Genomic DNA, 20,664 nt, shown 5'->3' with positions numbered 1-20,664 from the left:
GTGAAACATGTCTTCATTTTGCTCTTCACTTGATTGTTAGTTTTGACTCAGTATAGAATTATGGGTTAGACAATTTCCCACATGATTCTGAAATTCTTTCTCCATTGTTTTCTAAGTTCCAGTGATGTTATTAAGAAGTCTGAGTTCATTCTGATTCCTCAACCATGGTATGTGCTAGCATTCTGAAATTTTATGACGGTGAGTCTTGTATCAATTGTAATCTACTTAGCTAGGTATACAGAGTACCATTTCATTCTGGAAACTCATGCCCTTCAATTCTGGGAAATAAATATTTTTGAAGGTTTATTTCCCTCTACTTTCTCTCATCTTTTTCAGAATCTTTTATTATTCATATGTTGAACCTCCTGGATTAGTCATCTTTTTCTTTTTTAATCCCTTCTATCTTATTTTCCATTTCTTTGTTTTATTTCTCTTATTTTTGGAAAGTTCTATGTGGTACACTGCATTGTTTCCTGGTTTTCCTCACTAATTATGTGGGAATAGCTCTCTGAGTTTTGTTAAATGTTTGGTACAATTTTTCTTACTGCTTTATTCCACCCAGATCTTTTTTCTTTTGTCCCCATTTCCATTTTCTTTTCTTGCTTTTTGCTTATGGTATTTTGTTAACTTTTTTTTTTGAAAGAGGCAAAAGTAAGTGCATGTATTAAATGTGGCATTTCTCCCCAAAAGACCTCATCAACATTTTTAAGAAAAGCTTATAAAGGTAAAAGATGTATTTTATCCTAAACAATCAGGTAAGAAAATTGGTTGGTTAATCAAGAAAGTCAGCAGAAATAAGGAATCATAAAAAAGAGTAAATATTTTAAACATATTATTTTAAATTGAGTTGTATAATTATACATTTGTTAACCAGCATATTGAATTTAGAACAATGTCTTTTTTTGAGTATACATCCATTGGTTTGACTCTCATATTGTCTTTCTTGCAAAAAACCATTATCATAGTGCATCATATAAGAATAATATAAGATTTTTTGTTTCTTGGATGCTAGGTCTTAAAAACCATTGTAAGACAATCTGAAAGAGAATTCTAAATTTAACAAATTGTTTTAACTTTTTTTTACATTTATATTACCCAAACGGAATTCAACAATTTGTATTTGATATATACTGCTATGAACTGATCTCTCATAAATTGGATTAGTGCCCTTATGAAAGAGAGCTCCAGAGAGCTCCCTCACCCTTTCTGCAAAGTTAGGACACAGTGAGAAGACAGCCGTCTATGAATCAGGAAGCTGCCCTCCCCAGATGTTGAACCTGTTCTTGATCTTGAACTTTCCAGGCTCCAGAACTGTGAGAAATAAATTTCTATTGTTTATACGTTACCCATTATATGGTATTTTGTTATAGAAGCCCAAACTATGGCATGTATTATATTTTCAAGTCTTTCTAAAACATTCAGCTTAGATTTGAAGAAATGTTAAATATCTTTCTTCATATTAGTTTACATAATATTTAATTAAATTGCATGTATGCAATAACCAGCACAACTATGATAAACAATTGTGAAAATAACCACAGTCAGTATACAACTAGACTGGTGGGAGAAGAAGCTGGGCGGGGGGGGGGGGAACTGTTAAAACAGTTAATCTTGAGGTTTAGTGCAGGAAGAGTACAATTATAATGAGGAGGGGCTAAAGATAATTTGATTAGTAGGTTAGATGATGACGTACAGGCCCAATGAGTACAACAGAGTTGGAAGGATGCTCAGTGAGTAGGTTGTCACTAGAAATGAGAATCTCTGAATTAAGATCTCTTTGACTTAATAATGTGCAGTTTATGCCTCTATTGGGCAGATAAGACAGCTCTTCATGACATGGAAAATCTTTTAAATGAAGAATAACTAAGTTCTAACAACTTAGTAAGATCTAATAGTTTATCTGATTTATTTGTCAGAAATGTACCAACTCCGTGTTTTATGACACAACAATTTTTCCATTTTACTTCAAATATTAGAATTAGGATGAGTTATTAATTTGGAGGGTTAGGAAAAAGTTGTGGCTGTGGATGCAAACTGTATTTAGATTGTTGTGTTTTATGTAAATAATATTGATTATCTGGCAACTTCAGGTATAAGTTTTTACTTCATCTTGATTCTACAAAATAGATAGATGCATTATTAAATTTTATAAAGAGAATCAGCATTTAGATTTGGATGAAAAACAACCAAGTGAACAGGTAAATAGGTTAATTTTAAGCTTTTTAAGTTTTAAAAGAGAAATGAAAACCCTTTCAAATACTCATTTTTGTAATTAAGAACAGAGATAAAAATTTCTCAGCAATATAGCAACTGTTGTACACAGTATGTTTGAATTTTATATTGCAGTTTGAGTAGAAAGAAACAAAGAGGGTAAACGGAGAAGATATTGACATTGATAAGGTAGGAAAGAGAGACAACTGGAACGATGATCAAAGAAATAAAGGAAAAGGTAGAGTTGATTACAACAAACATAAAATAATGACTATGCAATTGCAGAGATAGAACAAGAGAGTCAGGCCCAGCTGACCAGTTGGAGTTGGGCCTGGACTTTTTTGGGCCTAGACGCCCTGGAAAGGAGTGATCAGCTGTGGAGACTATACATCACACAAGGAGGAGGGTACAGAGGGTTTGACTGGATTCAGAAAAAGCCTCCTACCATCCCCCATCAACTAGACTTGAAGTTGTGGTTGAAGGCAGCAAACTCCCTTTGAGAAAGCATTTCCTATTTACTCTGACTGAGTTAGGATTGTTTCTGGGACCATGTAGAGCAGCTTGTAGATGATTTCTGTGCTCATTGTGGACAGCTGTAATGGCTGGGGTTCTTCAGAGACTGACATTTGGAGAATTGAAAAGGCTAAAGAAAGATGACAGTAGTTATACAACACAGAACCAGAATTAATTTAGAGACTAGAAGTGATGCTAGAAAGGAAAATAAAAATAGAAATTACAAATAAGTAGATCTTTGCCATCGGTAAAAATCTGGGTCACTTACAGGTGTATTTTTCCAAATATGTTTTTGTCTGTGGACTTCGATAGCGTAGTTGTCTAATAAATATTTCATTATCTCAGTCTAACAATAGATTTCATTCCAGAACACAATTGTTATATAACAAAACCAGTATGTTGCAGAAAATGTTGATCAACACAGTTTTAAGCTTTGTATATCCTTTGTTTGTAGGGAGTCAGGCACAAATGAACATTTGTCATTAGACTTTTCTAGTGCATTTCTAGTGTATTGTGCCTGGGGCATGACACATCAGAGTCTGGTGCTTATCTTTTGTTACCTGTCAGGCCCCTCTGGAAAGAGCCTCTATGCAATTTATCCTCTGCAGTGCTTGCTTTGGGTATACGTATAAATACATGTTGAAGGCATTTGTTGGGGAGACTGTGGTTTCCTAAGCCAACTTAAGTAAAACTGTGTGAGATGAATGATGAAGGGGACCTTCTGAAGGAGGTATGAAGTTAATAATTAACATGTTATTTATCAAAATACTGACAGCAAAGCTTTTTATTATTCTATGTCAACTGTTTGAGTGTCAGAATGAATAAGGACAACGTGATTACACTTGTTTTATGTCTGCACTGGGGAAGTTTATGGAGAAACTCTCTACTACACATTGAGTTTATAAATGTAATAAAAACTAAATTCAGAATTTGCATTAGGAAAGCATATTTGGTTTGATGAATCATTTAAAATAACTTCATTAGGCACTGAGTTTGAAGCATAAGTAAGATGTAAAAATTTTTATGCCTATTTTGGTTGTTATTGAGAGAACAATCTTTGTTTTCCCAAAGTTTTTGTTTCATCCAAACAAAAATGCTTTGAGGTTAAATGACTAAAGGTAAGAAGTCATTTTCAAATTATATTTGAAATGCACGTCATTTTAAATAGTGACAGCCACTCATCTCTTTTAGAATATATTTAAACAACTCAGTTGTCAACGTGTAGCATTTCTCATTACTTCTTAATGTGTATATACCCAACTTTGACTCCTGTTATTCTCACAGACCATTCTGAAAGTCTAGAATGTAGACTGGGAGGTATGTTGTGGTCAAGTCTGGGAGTATGTGGGTTTTCATTAGTTGAAGTTAAGAAAATACAGTGTAAGAAGCATGCCTACTCTGTGTGAGGCACAGTGTTAGACCAATGCACTGTGTTTGAAACAGTGGCAAATAGAGAATAGACTCCTCCATCTAGTGGGGAAGACAGCTAAAAACCTAAGGAAGCAGGACTTGCCTGGTGGCGCAGTGGTTGAGACTCCGCCTGCCGATGCGGGGGACATCGGTTCGAGCCCTGGTCCAGGAGGATCCCACGTGCCGTGGAGCAACTAGACCTGTGTGCCACAACTACTGAGCCTGCATACCACAGCTACTGAGGCCCATGTGCCTGGAGCCCATGCTCCACAGCGAGAGAGACCACCGCAGTGAGAAGCCCGCGCACCACAGTGAAGAGTAGACCCCGCTTGCCACCACTAGAGAAAGCCTGAACGCAGCAATGAAGACACAACGCAGCCAAAATAAATAAATAAATTTATTAAAAAAGGAAAACAAACACCTGAGGAAAAATGGGGTAACTGCTGTGTATAATGAGCATAAGCAGTGTGCTTTGGGATGGAGACAAGTGCTTTCCACAAGGAAACCGGGTTACACTGTGTGAAGAAGGGACCACTGCGAAGTGGTCGTGGCTTATCAAGTAGTGTCCTGTCATTGTCAGAGGCATCGAATGATAGACATGTGTAAGAGAACAAATTAGTCTGAAAGTAAACTTGTAGCTGCAAATGATGGCTTAGAGAAAGTAGTTAGTATACACATAATAGCTTTTTGAAATTTTGATTTCTAACTATTTAATTTCTTCTTGGATTAGGTTTTACTACTCCAGAGCCTATGGCAGAACTGTGTTTTCTCCCCCACCTTCCACAATTTTAAAGATTCCAGGTGACCTAGATTTTGTGAAAATATATGAGTCACACTCTCCCCAAGACCAGCCTAGACCAAATGTTTATAGTTCACTCTTAGGAGAATACAAAAACCAACAATATGATTTTAAAGTATACAATTTTTACAACAAAAGACATATTCTGTCTTTTGGGAAAAAGTTCCCTGCTAACTGGGATGGACATTATATTTAATAGATGTAGTAAAGGTGAGCCTTGGCATCCAGTTTACCCAACTCTTCATTGAATAACCTCCTCTGTGTTTTCCTGCCTAGGGTCATATTTCTGAGAGAGAATGAATATGAGAGGAGCGAGGGAGATGGTGTATGATATCCTTTTCCTGTTAACTGATGCCTAGAAAAGGACAGTGATTGTGTGCTGTACCAGACACTCTGGTAAAGTAAGCAGCAGCAGCATGAGGTTAACAAAGGCCCGATGGATTCAGGAGGGTGGATGAGATGTAGGAGGAAAATCCCCAGGATGATCATGTACCCAATCTGAACAAATTCTTTGTCAGAATCTTCAGTAAAAATGAACTGTTATTAACCTTAGATATGGTATGTCCCTAAAGAATAGTTTATTGACATTCCCTATTCCAATGTCATGAAGTCGTGTGTTCAGCCAAATTCTTATCAACGGTGAAAAGAAAATAGATCAAAAACACATTCTTATTCCTCAAAATACACCCTATGGGTGTATGACATTGTGAAACTGAGGGAAATAGCAGCACATCAAGTTATCAAAATTAAAATCTATCTATCAAAAACCTTGAGTGCGGCACTGAGTTGCGTGATATGCCAAGAGACCTGGGTAAGATCTACCCTCTGCCCTGTAGATGCTTATGGCTCAATACAGAAAACATCCACCCAGGTGGACACAAAAGGCTGAGCCTTCCACATTGAAATGTGGAAGCGAAATGGGTGCCAGCTGGGGTGAGACCAGAGGCTTCTCATCCTCTGCAGCCTCTGTATGTGTTGGCAGCAAGCATGGCACTGGGGGAGGCTGTAACTGACTGAGGCCACACTCAAGGCTACAGATTTACCTACCCCAACTTACCCTACTTTTCCTGCTCTATGCTACCGTGTGTGCAAGTTTATAAAGACTTCTTGATTCTATTTTTATATTTGAAATGTGTTTTGTATTTTAGGATTCAACGTCTTGTTTTCAGATTTCAAGGTTTTTAGCTCATTTTATACTTATTTTCATTTGCCTCAAATGTACCTCCTTCCAGTTCATTAAGCGCCTCTCTCAATGTTAAAAATTAGGTTTGTGTTTCACATGCAGTGACTAAGAGTACATTCCCTGAAGCCAAAATGTCTGTGTTTTAATCTCAGCTCTGTTACTTACTATCGGTGTCACATAGGGCAAATTATTGGACTTCTCTGGGCTTCATTTGGACATTAATATTACCAAACGGAAGAGGTATTGTGGAGGGATTAAATGTCTTAATACCTGCAAAGTGCTTAGAATAGTGCTTACAACACAGTGAGCACTCATGAAACAGGAATTAGTTATCATGCATACTCTAGTATATTTTAGACTGACTAGTAATATCTTCCCTAAGTTTTCATTTTTACGGCCTTAAAGAGTTTTACACTTTTTATTTACATGGTAGAACTTCATTTGCTTTTCTATGTCATAATGAAATAATTATATGTGGTATACATTTATATAAACACACATCTATTCACTTCTAGCCCATTAAGTCTTTCCTAAGGTATACTGATGAGAACTATATTTAGTATTCTAGTTACAGGCACACCATATTTTTAAAAAGATAGAATGCCTTCTCCTGTCATATCTAAAATATTTTTGATGAGACCCAGTATTTTTATCTACTGCAGCCTATCAGTTGATATTTTCACCAACAGTTCTATAATGTTCTGGGATCTTATTTCAACTATATTACAAGAATCCATTATCATAAATATTATATGTATTATATTATATGCTAAATGTACATTAAAAATTTTCTACAAGTCTTTTCTTAGTGTTGAAGTATACTTGTTGCTTTTCTGCCCATGCACAAAGCCTTCAAAAATTACTTTGATCCTATCTACACAGATAAATATATTTTTAGGTGAAAATCTTAATTTCTCTGGAAAATGTGGAGATTTCTTTTTTGGTTCACTTATGAAAAAGCAAAGTAAGACTGGTATACTAGCACCAAACCCAGGGAATTGACCAAACGTTTTGCTACCTTTATTATTTCAGCTTCCTTTGTTATTTAGTTTCATGTTATGAAAATAACATGGTGTTAGACCTTTATAAGAGCATTTTTCCCTTATCTGAAACTATTGATTAGGCATTTTTTTTCTTGTATAGAATGTACTGTTGCATATTTTACTTTGCCCCTGAAGTTGCGATTTTCTCTGGGCTTGGTGCTGATGTTGCTTATTTGCCATCTTGCTGGGAATGGAAGCAAGATCCAGAACTCTCCACTTGAGGAACAGCCATATCATTTACACTGTGACAATTGCTTCACACAGAGGCTTTTTATAATGATAGTTTCTCTATAATTCTTGGGCGGATGTGGATATATATTATGTTCCATCTAATCTGCCAACTAGTATATAGATTATCTTATTGCAAAGGTGGTGAGCATCTATGGTGGTAGAACTGGAAATGATCTGGGTCATCTCTGACATTTGACTCTCTAACCTCTCCACAAATGAACTTGAGGATAAGAAGCTTGACACTTTTCCAAATAGCCCATCCCATGTTAGCCCGTTATATTAAGTAAAATTTGGATTCTCTGTAACTTCCAAAAAATTTATTTGTATTTTTCGTCGATGCATAGTTTCACTTCAAAGGATGGAGATGGCGCTCTTCGGTTGGAATGTGAAGTTTAAAAAAAAAAGACTCAGATTTCTTATTGCTTTTCATGTATTCAGATGAAGGCTCCTAAAATGCAACACAGTTTAAGGATGAAAATTCTTTAAAATATAAAGATGAAGGTCTAGTTTTTATAATAAGTAGATATGTAGGTAATGTCTTTGTAAGAATATCTTATTTTCTATAAGTTGGGTCCTTGTGCATAATGATCTCAGGGACTCTCTAATTTAGTGAAAGACTAAAGTGACTTTGCAGAAACAGCTTGGTGGAAGGAGTGAATTACTCACTAAGCCATAAAGCGGTGTGGAAGTTTTTCTTTTTCTATTTAATTATTTATTGCCATGTGGGATCTTAGTTCCCCTACCAGGGATCGAAACTGTGTCCTCTGCAGTGGAAGCTCAGATTCTTAACTACTGGACATCCAGGGAAATCCCTGAAATTTTTAAATAAACTCCAAATGATGCTCATTTATCTGTGAAGCCAGACAACTTAAAAGGAGAATAATTTGACTAACATTTTAAATAAGACGTGGAACAGATCAGAGTATACAAACATAGTTAACTACCAGTGAATATTTTCACTGAAAGTGAATATTTTGGTTCTCTTTAATGTTTCTGAGTTTTCTTTATTTTCTTTCATATAGTTCTTTAATGTTTAGAACATTCTTTTGAAATATTAGCATGTTTCAGCTATGCTATAAGGAAGCATTGGAAATAAGATTCTATATTTTAAAGGGAGTAATCATAACCCTGGAGATAAGGTGTCGTTTTGAAGGTAAATATGGTGAATAAAACCCTGAAGGAAATTATGAAATGGTGAAATTAATGGGGAGAGGGGACAGAGTTGTGGAGCAGCTTGTCACCAGCAGAAGCTTCTCTTTCTCTAAGCCCTTCTCGAGAAAACTTTGAAGGATTCCACATAATATTTTATCTAGGAAAGCTGTTTTGATTATGTCAACCTATTGGATTACTATCAAGTCCTGTTGGACATTTAAAGAAATCTCATTTGGTATTATTTATGAAGGAGAAATCTGAATCAAATGTCCCTTCTGGCCTTGTGTTTCAACATGGTAGACCTTGGTTGCCATTCATTCATTCATTTATTAGAAAATACTTAATCAATTTCCATTTTATTCTAGTCAATATATTAAGCTCAAGGGTATATCTAAAATGGCCCCTTCTAGGACTCTCCAATCCCTTGACTAGGTTCTCTTTGTCAGTCTTTCCTGATTTCGCTTCCTATGCCATCTGTCTTGGATTTCATGTCTCATTATTTTAGCCTCTTACTTGCCAATATCTTCAACTTATTTTTGTCATTGTCTTCCTGAGTTTGTGTCATCACAAAACCTCAACCATGTGTTTTTCACAACACCAACAGAGCATTGCTGGAGAAAAATAATTTACCTGTGAAGATTGGTGCCACTAAAACTTTAAAGTCTTCAGTTCTTTTAGACACTAGACATTTTTGTTTCCTGAGTTGGATTTTTCTTGTTCCCTGCTATGTCTATGTCAAACCACTTCCGTTCTTCTTAAACCTTTAGTTTTCCATATACTTACTGTCTGAGCACACCCAGAATGAATAAGAAAGATCAAAGTTTAAAATTAGTTTTAAATTCCGATTCTGCCACTCATTAGGTACAATTAATCTTACTGAGGTACAGTTATGTCATCTGAAAAGCACTCATTAAAAGTTGAGGATTCCCTTCTTTCTCTCCTACTCCTAATTCTCCTCTTCCTCCAGATTTTTCCTCTTCTCCCCTCCTCTAACCTTCTATCTTCTATATTCTTTACTTCCTCTTATGGAAGGAGACATATTAAAGTTATTTCTTCATTTCAACTCTAGTTTCCATACTTTTTGCCCTTTCAGGGATCTCGCTTTATCCTTTTTCTCCTTTCTTCAACATCTCCTTCTTTATAGACTCCTTTCATTAAGTATTTAAATACAATACCTGTAAGTCTTTTCTTCCTAAAAGCAACATAAGCTTTTCTTGGACCCCTAGGCACTCTCCCATTGGCCATCCTCTCTGTCTTCTTCTCTTGTATTTTTGAGTAGTATTTCCTGCCTGTCTCCACTCGATGGTAGTGGACATCTCTGGTGCACTTATTGTGTGTGGACCCAGGACTGAACACTTCTCAGTCTTCCTCAGTTTACTGCAGTCTGGCTGCTGCTTACATTCTTCCACTGAAACTGCTCTTACCAAGGCCTCCAGTGACCTTGTTGCAAAAAACAATGGGCAAGTTTTAATGCTAACTTTATTTATCATTTCAGTAGCATGGCCTATTGGTGCTCCCTTCTTTGAAATACAGCTTTTATCTTTTTATGTCAATGAAGCCATCCTGTCCCAGTTTTTTCTTTCACATTCTCATCCTTTGTTCTCTGACTACTGTCTGAGATTCAATTTCTATGTTTAATCATTAAATATTGTTGTTCTCATTTTTATCTTAGTCCTTATTTTTTTTCAGTCTCTGCTCTTTTTTTCCTTAATAATTCCAACCACTGTCAGGCCTTTGCTTTTTTCCTTTTGTTTCATCTTTTGGGTTCTGACCCATATGGCTAATATTTGCTGGGTACCTCCAGATGACACACTTATCTTAGATTCTATATACCCGAAATAGAACCCAGAAACTCTCCTCTCAGGTCTCCTCCTCATTTGGGTTTCCTGGTCAGAAACCTTACTGCTATCTTTAATCCTTCTGTCTACTTTATTTCCTATATCCAGTCAAACACCAACCTGCCAAATCTACCTCCCCAATATATCTGTAGTATGCTCATTTATTGCCTCATCTCTACAGCCATTATCCTAGTTCAGATCACTGTAATCTATACCCTAGATTGCCCTAGTGGATATTGGGAGGTCTAAGTAGTTCCTTGGTTTATGGCTGCAGAAGTTCTTAATTCTAGAAGGGGCACCTAAATACATACTTGGCACTTAAGGAATCATGATACTTGGGCTAAACTAATCATTGCCTTAAGGTTTGGAGAGATTGGTAAGGCTGGGTTATGCAGGGCCTCAGAGAATACTAATTTGAATTTTTCCTGAAGGAGATGGGAAACTGTGGAAGTATCCTAAGCAGAGAAATAACAAGACCAAAATTGTGATTTAGAGAAGTGATATGGGCAGAAGTCTGGAGGATGGGTAGGAGAATGGTAACACTGAGGGTAAGGAGAAAGTCGGTAATGACTGTGGTAATCTAAGAAAAATGTGGGAAATGGAAGCACGTACTTTTAAATGGGGAATTATTGAACAGAATTACCACACTGTATTCAACTCTTCCTACTTTATGCTGCTTTCAAGTTTTCACTATTATAACAAAGATGGCACTGGACATGCATATAACTTTACATATTTTGAATTATTTTTTAGACCAAGTTGCCGGAAGTAGGAAAAGTGTTTAATAGGTATGGATATTTTTAGATAAGCTGATGTGAGTTTAGAATGTGTTCTTTGAAGTATCTTTCTACAAATATTTTGAACACATTTCTTCCCCTTCTCTTTGAAGAATACATTTTAAGGAAACTGAAATTCTTTTCTCTTTGATATATTCTTTTAAATTTGATAATCACTGATCCTTTTTAACATTATTTCTAACACAGGTTAAAACTTGATGTGGCTTTTTTCCCCCTGTGCTGCACAGTAGTTCCTTGTTTGTTATACATTTTAAATATAACAGTGTGTACATGTCAACCCCAAACTCTGATTTTATTAATGAGGGGAGGTACATGAAAAAGCAAGCAAGCAAATACAAAAACAAAAATTAACAAACAAATAAAAAACTTGATGTAGGGATGTGGGATTTTTTTTTCTTGCTGGCTGTTTCATGCATCTCCCCTCATCAACAAAATCAGAGTGTATGGTAAATGCATTAATAATTATACCACAGACTATAGCCAGTATACTGGGGTTAAAACAAGGATTTTTAAAGTATTGACATTGAAAAGGTAACTGTTAGAGAAAATTAAAAGTAAATGAACAGAATCAGTGATATCTAGAATCTAAATAACACTGGTTACTTTATTGGAAAGAAACTTATTAGGTCAAATTATGCCTAAATTTAATGCTTGGCAGTATCCCTTTAGGTTAAATCTTTTAGTTAACTTGATCAGCCACTGAGTGGAAATGCAAAATGACAAACATATTAAGCCATATAAACAATTTTCAAAGTAAATGCTGTGATGAAAAAAACATGAATTATGAAAATATCTTGAAATATGAAATATTCTTTAAAGACCATTCCTGTGTATGAACTGAAGTCATCTGATAGAATGAAAGTAGAAAAGTATCTGAAGTGTGAAAAGCTTCTCTGGTGGAAATGTCAAAAGAAATCAGAGTCAACCCGTTGTAGTAGAATTTTGAGACTGTCCAAATTAAGCATAAATTAGATTTGTATGTTCGCACATATCCGTGTTTATGCTCATGGTTTTTCCAGCTTTGTTTATTGACTTCTTTCTATCTTTAGTTCAAGTGTCCCCTCTTCTGTTTAAGCTTGGCCTAGTTTCCCTGAAGACTCTCTGAAGACCGTATTTATAAAACAATATGCCTGTTTAATAGCAGTGCTGTAGATTACAAGCATGAGTATGTTGGCTCCCAACTGAGAACCATCAGACTACTTGACATACCCTCACCTCTCTGAGAGGTTCCACTAGTTTACTGTGTTCAGAGTCTAGAGATGCTTAGAAAAGAGAGGGATTAGAGCCTGACTGAATAGGAGTCATCTCTCATGAGTTAAGGGCCCATGAGGTAGCCTAGAAAGAGGTATCTTTGAAGCAGACATCCTCAGTAATGCATGGTGCCTGGGTAAAGATAATCACGACTAACATCTATTTAGTACTTACCACGCATCAGGCACTGCTTGTCCGACTTAACGGTGCAACCAGGAAATTTGTCGGCTGCACCTGTAATGTCAATTACTTGATCAACATTTCTGAACTGGTTGGTAAACAGCTGCTGACGAGTCCCTTGAAGGTACCCCAACCCTCTGAACTCCTCTAGCTCTCCTACTGTTTCCCTGGTGCCTTTAGACCTCTCCATAATCCATCTACTAAAGAGTTAACATCTGGTCCTGCAGGGACCCTCTAGAATCCTGTCCTGGCTTCCCAGCACCCCAGCAATGATTCTGGGGCATTCTGACTGACTGTATTCATTAATAATGCATTAAGCACTTGTGCTCTGGAGCCAATTTCCTGGGCTCGAGTCCTAGCTCTACCACTTACAAGATGTGTGGGCTAATTAGCTTCTCTTTGACTCAGTTTTACTCATCTCTAAAATGGAGATGACAATGTATCTCTCTCAAGTGGTTGTTCTGAGACGAAGCGCAGAGCATTTAGAAGAGAGCTGACACATAGTAGGTAAAATAAAAGTATTTGTTATTTTTATTATCTGTACTAATGGTTAAATATCTTGGCCACCTCTACTAACCAGCACTGATGGGGAAAAGATAGGTGGTCTCTGCCGCTCTCATTGTGCCCAGGGCCTCTAGCACTGCTGAATATTCTGAACAACATTCCAGTCTTTTTGACATCTGGCTATGTGGGAACTGAGTATCTTTCTTCTCTTCTTTACTACCTACTTTATACTTCAAATTGATTGTCAACATTTTAAAAATCATAGAATTTCAAATGAAAATCCAGATTTCTGGCATTCCTTGGAAATTTGGAAAACTGGCATCACGAGGGCCACATTTTGTCACGGCAACTGTTGGCTACAGCCACACATTGGTTCCTTCCTTGGATGGCTCAGCATTGAGTTTGCTGCCTCTGAACTAGGGTATCCTAACTATATCTCTTTCTTTGTAACATGGGAGCCTTCAACTTCAATAACAACACTTTATCTCCTATACTAGATTGTAAGATTCTTTATGAAATGGACCATGTTTTATTTATTTTTATGTCTTTGATTTTACCTTACCCATAGTCCTCATTGTTTGGACTGACGAAGTTTAAGCTAATAGTGACTTAAGATGGTTTTAACCCTTATTCAGGAAAGAGTTATTAAAACACAATATAATTGTAGAAGAATATGTAACTGAGGGAGTTGAGTGAACAAATTTTTACAAGTCATACAGATAATCTTATAAAATAGAAGTGGAATTTCATCTAGTTCAGCTGTCTGCTATGGTGATGTGGGAAGCTCCCCAGATAATTCCTATTCTTCCTTGGCAGTCATATGACCTTGAACAAATCATTTCCTGGTGAACCTGTTTCTGCCTTGGGAAAACGTAGGTGATAATAAATGTTCCCTGAAAGTTGTGAGTATTAAATAAGATATAACATATTGTTTGGTTATAAAAATACTTGTAAAATGTTAATATACTTTTGGGAATTGTACTTATAGCAGTGTTTACAGATGAAAATACCAAGGATCCAGAGGACTTGCTGCTTAGTGGAAAAGTCAGAATTAGGACTCAAATCACATGAATCTTGACTAGTAGATTTTTTTTTTACTGAAACATCATTCACATTGTAACTAAATGTAGTTAAGAGATTAAGGAGAATAAAAATACTTATTGGAGGTGAGGTAAATCAGGGATCCACTAAATTTGTTTGAGCTATTATAGAAATGATCATTTTAGTATATAAAGGAAACTCAGAGGACTGAACTAAATGTATTCTTCATTTGAAAAAAAATTGAGCATCTATTTTGGAGTCAGAGGCACATACTATGACTTAGTTCTAGGGTTTTTATTGGTGAAATTCTCAGTTTAGGAACTTGATAAATTGTCCTTGTTTTTCTCTTAATAAACTTTCCCTTTTGGTCTGGTTTATATGAAGGCAGGTGAAAATTACTAAAATAAACATTCTCTGGGTTTGAGTTTCTGAAATTTAGGAAGCAGAATGGCATTTTGGAAACCAGAGGACCTGTTTGCATCAATACTCTGTACTTTCCATTCACTTTTGTGGCCTTGGGCAAGTTATTCAGGGTCTCACTTTTCTCATTTGTAGGATGGAGATTCTACCATCTTGAGGGTTATGCTGAAGAAATGTGCCTGACAGAGTGCTCAATTGTAGCACATTGTTATTTGGTTGCAGTTAGAGTTTGAAGCTGGAAGAAATCTTAAAATTTGTTTCATTTGATTCCATCAATCTGTATATGAGAGGATCCCTATGAATCAAACTAACACAAATATTAGTCTGCTCAGTTTCCTTTGAAATTTGTGTAACTGGCCTAATAAGTCATTTTCTAAAGAAGACTTCTTAAAAATAGCCAGAGACATGAATATGTAAAAACATTTACCAAAATTACAACTATATAATGTATATTTCTGGCAATGCAATCTTAGAAATTGTGAATATATACAATAAGGCTAGTATGTCACTATCAGAATCCTATCCAAAGTGCATAGGGATAATTTACACAAATATTTGAATAAAATTATAAACTACTAGAAAAAATAAATTACTATAAATATCACATGATCCAAATATAAGATTATCTGTAGTGAAAGACCACAATTTTCTAAAAAGTGAAACTTAAAATCACACAAGATGTTAAGAAAAAAAAACAGTATGGCCAACTTAAAAATTGCTTCAAAATTTAAAAGGCTAGATCTCATGTTAAGTGTTCTTACCATAATAAAATTTAAAAAATTTAAAGTATAATGTTGGTATTTAGTATACATTAAGTGCTTAATAAATATTAGTTCCTTGAAAAAAAATCACACAAAGACTTTATCCTATGAAATATATCTTTTTAAAAAACATGGTAACAATAAGAACAATGTATCATAACTACATGTAGACACAAAACAGTTAAATTCATGTTTCTTCCTTTAGTCTTCAGAGATTGAATTGATTTAATTGACAAATGGTACAGCTGTTCCCCAGCAACCACTCTGGACATGTATTTATAACTTGCCTTCAGGGATGGAAACTTCAGAAATAGCTCTTCAAAAAGAAAATAGCTCGAAACATTTTAGAATATAGTTTTTGACCTTGACCCTCTCACCTCAAACCACAATGAGGAGTTTGTAAAAAAACATTAAAAATACCAGTGACAGCATAATTCCCTCCAGGTTCATCCAACTTGTTGCAAATGGTAAAGCTTCATTTTTTATGGCTGAATAATATTCCATTATATATATATGCCATATTATCCTTAGTGAAATAAGTCAGACAGAGAAAGACAAGTACTGTATATTTTCACTTATATGTGGAATTTAAAAAAATGAACAAATATAACAAAACAGAAACAGACTTACAGATACAGAGAACAAACTACCAAAGGGGAGAGGTGTGGGGAGGGATGGGCAAAATAGGAGTAGATGATTAAGAGATACAAACTACTAGGTAGATAATAAATAAGTTACAAAGATGTAATGTGCAGCACAAGGAATATAGTCAATATTTTATAATAACTTTGTATGGAGTATACTCTATAAAAATATTTAATATTGTACACCTGAAACTAGTATAATACTGTAAGGCAATTACACTTCATTAAAAAAAATCAGAAAAGTTGACTTGGTAGAAGTAATGACACCTACACAAAACTTAAAATAGAATCTGTAGTCAGTACATTATGATGTGCATAAAGTATCAAGCCATTTGAGTAGAAAATAATTGATTCTTTTAAAAATTATTTCAGTGAAGTAAAAATAAAAGAGTATAAATGAAAAAAATCAATGTCAGCTTTTTACTTTAAAAAATTCTTATTTATTTCAGTTGTGACTCAGAACTGCAGGGGTTATTCTGTCCACTGATGGGGAAGAGACACCATAGCTCTCCATCCCCAGCCCCTGCCTCGCTGTCCACCTCCCCGTGGGGAATTGCCCTTGACAGCTCTGTCAAGGGATCCTGTCAAAGATTATAACTAGAGTGTTGAAGTTAGGTTATTTTGTTTTAATATGTTTTTCTTTAGGTTTTCCTAAGCTATAAAACACTTTGAACATGACATTGTTTCACATACATAAAATACAGTCACAAAATAGAATTTTATGAAAGCATGTGCTTTTTTGAAGTAAATATTGACGCAATTAGGATGAGGGTAAGAAGAGGAGAATCTAATTCCTTAGGTATAATACTTATGTCTCTGGTCAGAAACATTAGAGATCCTAAAAAAGAGAGAGAGAAATTATAAAAGAGGGCTTTTTAAAGCTAAAATGGGTTTGGTAAAATTACTTAAGAATAAATAATGCAAAATATCCCAGAGTAAAAAATATAGAAAATCCTGACTAGTTGGGCAAGATTTTAATTTATTTGGTGATATTTTTTGTACCACATATAAAAGGAGATACAGAAAATCCATCCTGTCAGCAGAATGTTAAGCCTCTTAATTTTGAATTATTCAAGTGGATGTGGAAACAAAATTTACCTTGTTTTTAAAGTCTTCTAGAGTCATTTTTATATCATCATTCTTTCTTGACCTCCAAATTTCATTGTGTGCATGATCTGTTATTTGACTTTTTGTTTATTAATTTTTACAGGACATCAGAGATGAAGGTAATGAGACTAAAGCCAGCAGGATGAGTAAATTAAGAAATACAAGAAAGGAAGTCACTAAACTACATAGTTTTTCAACTGAAATAGGAGAAGTGGATATAGCCAACTCAAAAGGTATCTTGCTACTATGATCCCTCAAGAATATGTAGTCAAAGATAATCTCTATTTGGTCTCTTCTTCATAAAACATTTTTCTTCTCTTCTATGGGAGAAGCAAAGAAAGAAAGAAAATTTATTCCTACATAGGCAACATAAAAGATTGAAAATATAGGCTTGCAGTATAAATATATAAAAATAATAAAAATATTTAGAATTTTAAGGGAGTAGAACTAGGAAAATAGTAGTGTGAACAAAAGAGAGTACAGAACAGAAGGAACATATGAGTAAGAAGAGAAGCATATTTCTGCTCTGAGAATGAGTACAAAGATCATTACTGAGAGAGGCCACAATGAAGATGTGGATCAAGTTTTCATGACACATGTTGGAATTCCAACTAGACTCCAGTGGATTTGAAACAGTGCTTAAACTAGGAGTTGATGTGGACAACAGTCTCAATTCTAGGAAGAGTGGTGTTCCAAGGCAGGGGCAGTACAAATGGCCAGTGCATGGCAACAATAAAATGCAGTTAGACTTTTGTAAACTTTATTATTGTTTTAAAATTCTCTACAGAAAATGCAACCCCATATATCTTAAAACCAGGGTGAACTACTCCCACTGCCCCTTATTTGGTATGTCATTGCCTAGGAATAAATTATTTTATCAAGTATTCCTCTTTACATCATATTGAAAGACAGTTGAAAACAGTTCCAACATCTTTAAACATTTTTCTTTCTTTATTTAACTTGATGTATAGTTGATTTATAATATTGTGTTAGTTTCAGGTGTACAGCAAAGTGATTCAGTTATATACATTTTTTCAGATTATTTTCCATTATAGGTTATTACAAGATATTGAATATTGTTCCCTGTGTTATACAGTAAATCCCTGTTGTTTATGTATTTTATGTATAGTGATGTGTATCTGTCAATCTCATACTCCTAATTTTCTTCCCTCCCCACTCTCCCTTTCCCCTTTGGTAACCATAAGTTTGTTTCTATGAAAACCGTTAAATCTACTACAGAACCAGTAAGTCCGTTTCTGTTTTGTATATAAATTTGTCTTACTTTTTTAGATTCCACATATAAGTGATTATCATATATTTCTCTTTCTGACTTACTTCACCCAGTATGATAATCTCTAGGTCCATCCATGTTGCTGCAAATAGCAATATTTCATTTTTGGGGCTGAGTAATATTCCATTATATATATATATATATATATATATACATACACCACACATACCACACCTTCTTAAACCAATCATCAGTTTATGGACAATTGGGTTGTTCCCATGTCTTGGCTATTGTAAATAGTGCTGCTATGAACATTGGGGTACATGTATCTTTTTGAATTAGAGTTTTCATCTCTTCTGGATATATGCCCAGGAGTGGGATTGCTGGAACATATGGTAGCTCTATTTTTAGTTTTTTAAGGAACCTACGTACTGCTTTCCATAGTAGCTACACCCATTTACATTTCCACCAAAGGTTTAGGAGGGTTCCCTTTTTTAATCTAGCATTTATTTGCAGACTTTATGGTGATATCCATTCTGACTGGCGTGAGGTGATACCTCATTGTGGTTTTGATTTGCATTATTCTAATAATTAGTGATATTGAGCATCCTTTCATGTGCCTGTTGGCCATCTGTATGTCTTCTTTGGAGAAATGTCTATTTCATTTTGATAAAATGGCCATACTACCCAAAGCAATCTGCAGATTTAATGTGATCTCTATCAAATTATCTATGGCGTTTTTCACAAAACTAGAACAAATAACTCTAATATCTATATGGAACCATGAAAGACCCAGAATTGCCAAAGCAATACTGAGGAAAAAGAACAAATCTGGATGTATAACCATCCCAGATTTCAGACAATACTACAAAGCTACAGTAATCAAAACAGCATAGTATTGGCACAAAAGCGTCATATAGATCAATGGAACAGAATAGAGAGCCCAGAAATAAATCCACATACTTAAGGTCAATTAATATTTGACAAAGAAGGCAAGAATATACAATAGAGAAGAAACAGTCTCTTCAGCAAGTGGTGTTGGGAAAGTTGGACAGCTGCATGTAAATCAATGAACTTAAAACATTCTCTCACACCATATACAAAAATAAACTCAAAATGGTTTAAAGACCTAAATATAAGACATGACACCATGAAACTCCTAGAAGACATGAATTGTAGCCATATTTTCTTACATCAGTCAATATTTTCTTTAGGCCAAGGCAAAAGAAATAAAAGCAAAAATAAATAAATGGTACCTAATCAAATTTAAAAGCTTTTGCACAGCAAAGGAAACCATAAACAAAATGAAAAGACAACATATGGAATGGGAGAAAATATTTGCAAACAATGAGACCAACAAGAGGTTAATATAAAAAATACACAAACAGTTCATAAAACTCCATATCAAGAAAACAAACAACCTAATCAAAAATGGGCAGAAAACCTTAACATTTTTCTTTATTTCTACAGAAAGGATTAGAAACCAAATGGTGTGTCACAAATTGGGGGATACCAATAAACCAGTCATGGGACCTGGCTCTGCTGAGTCTCATTTTCCAGAAGATGACAAGGATTCCAAAGATCAGACAATAGTGATAAAGCCATTGCCCATCAAAACATCAGTTAACGCTCCTGGTGATGAATTTCACCCAAACTCCAACTATACTGGTAAGGACTCTGGGACAAACTGGCATATGGGTATAGTTGCTAATCCCAAATTTGTATTTGAATTAGTGATATTGTGTTGTTGGTTGAAGATGCTAGCCTGAAAGTCAGAACACTTAAAATAATTTATACACCTATCATTTATAAAATGCTTTACAGTTTTCTTTCCCCACTAGGATGCTTATATGGAAAATGGAGGGGTTGCCACGCATGGTCTCTCAAGTCTTTTCTAAAAGTAAAATTGTTATTATTATTATTATTTTTTAGATTCTATTCCCATATAGGTCATTACAGAGTGTTGACTATTCACTGTGTTATACGGAAGATTCATATTAGTTACCTATTTTATATATATAGTGTGTACATGTTAATCCTAATTTATCTCTCTCCCCTTTCCCCCTTGGTAAATGTAAGTTTGTTTTCTTCATCTATAACTCAATTTCTGTTTTGTTAATTGGTTCACTTGTACCTTTTTTTTTAAGATTCCACATATAGGATGATATTTGTCTTTCTCTGCCCTTTGTACTTCCCTCACTATGACAATCTCTAGGTCTATCCATGTTGCTGCAAATGGCATTATTTTGTTCTTTTTAATGGCTGAGTAACATTCCATTGCACATATGTACCACATCTTCTTTAACCATTCCTCTGTTGATGGACATTTAGGTTGCTTCCTTGTCCTG

The 20,664-nt window shown here is 35.0% G+C and overlaps 1 protein-coding gene across 1 annotated transcript in view; it reads left to right on the top strand.

Moving 5' to 3' along the window:
• The first annotated feature begins 3,397 nt into the window (after nt 1-3,397).
• Nucleotides 3,398-20,664, top strand: part of LGSN (lengsin, lens protein with glutamine synthetase domain) — a 29,178-nt gene continuing 11,911 nt past the window's right edge. The window contains exons 1-3 of the mRNA XM_029223307.1: nt 3,398-3,454; nt 17,189-17,318; nt 19,787-19,984. Of these exons, the coding sequence (XP_029079140.1) occupies nt 3,425-3,454; nt 17,189-17,318; nt 19,787-19,984 (358 nt within the window). The 5' untranslated portion in view covers nt 3,398-3,424. The remainder of the gene's footprint in view (nt 3,455-17,188; nt 17,319-19,786; nt 19,985-20,664) is intronic.

The sequence above is a fragment of the Monodon monoceros genome, unplaced genomic scaffold (assembly GCF_005190385.1).
Source record: "Monodon monoceros isolate NGI ecotype Baffin Bay Population unplaced genomic scaffold, NGI_Narwhal_1 Super_Scaffold_15, whole genome shotgun sequence".
NCBI lineage: Eukaryota > Metazoa > Chordata > Mammalia > Artiodactyla > Monodontidae > Monodon > Monodon monoceros.
Note: the sequence above shows the minus strand (reverse complement) of the source record. Positions and strands in the feature narration are given on the sequence as shown.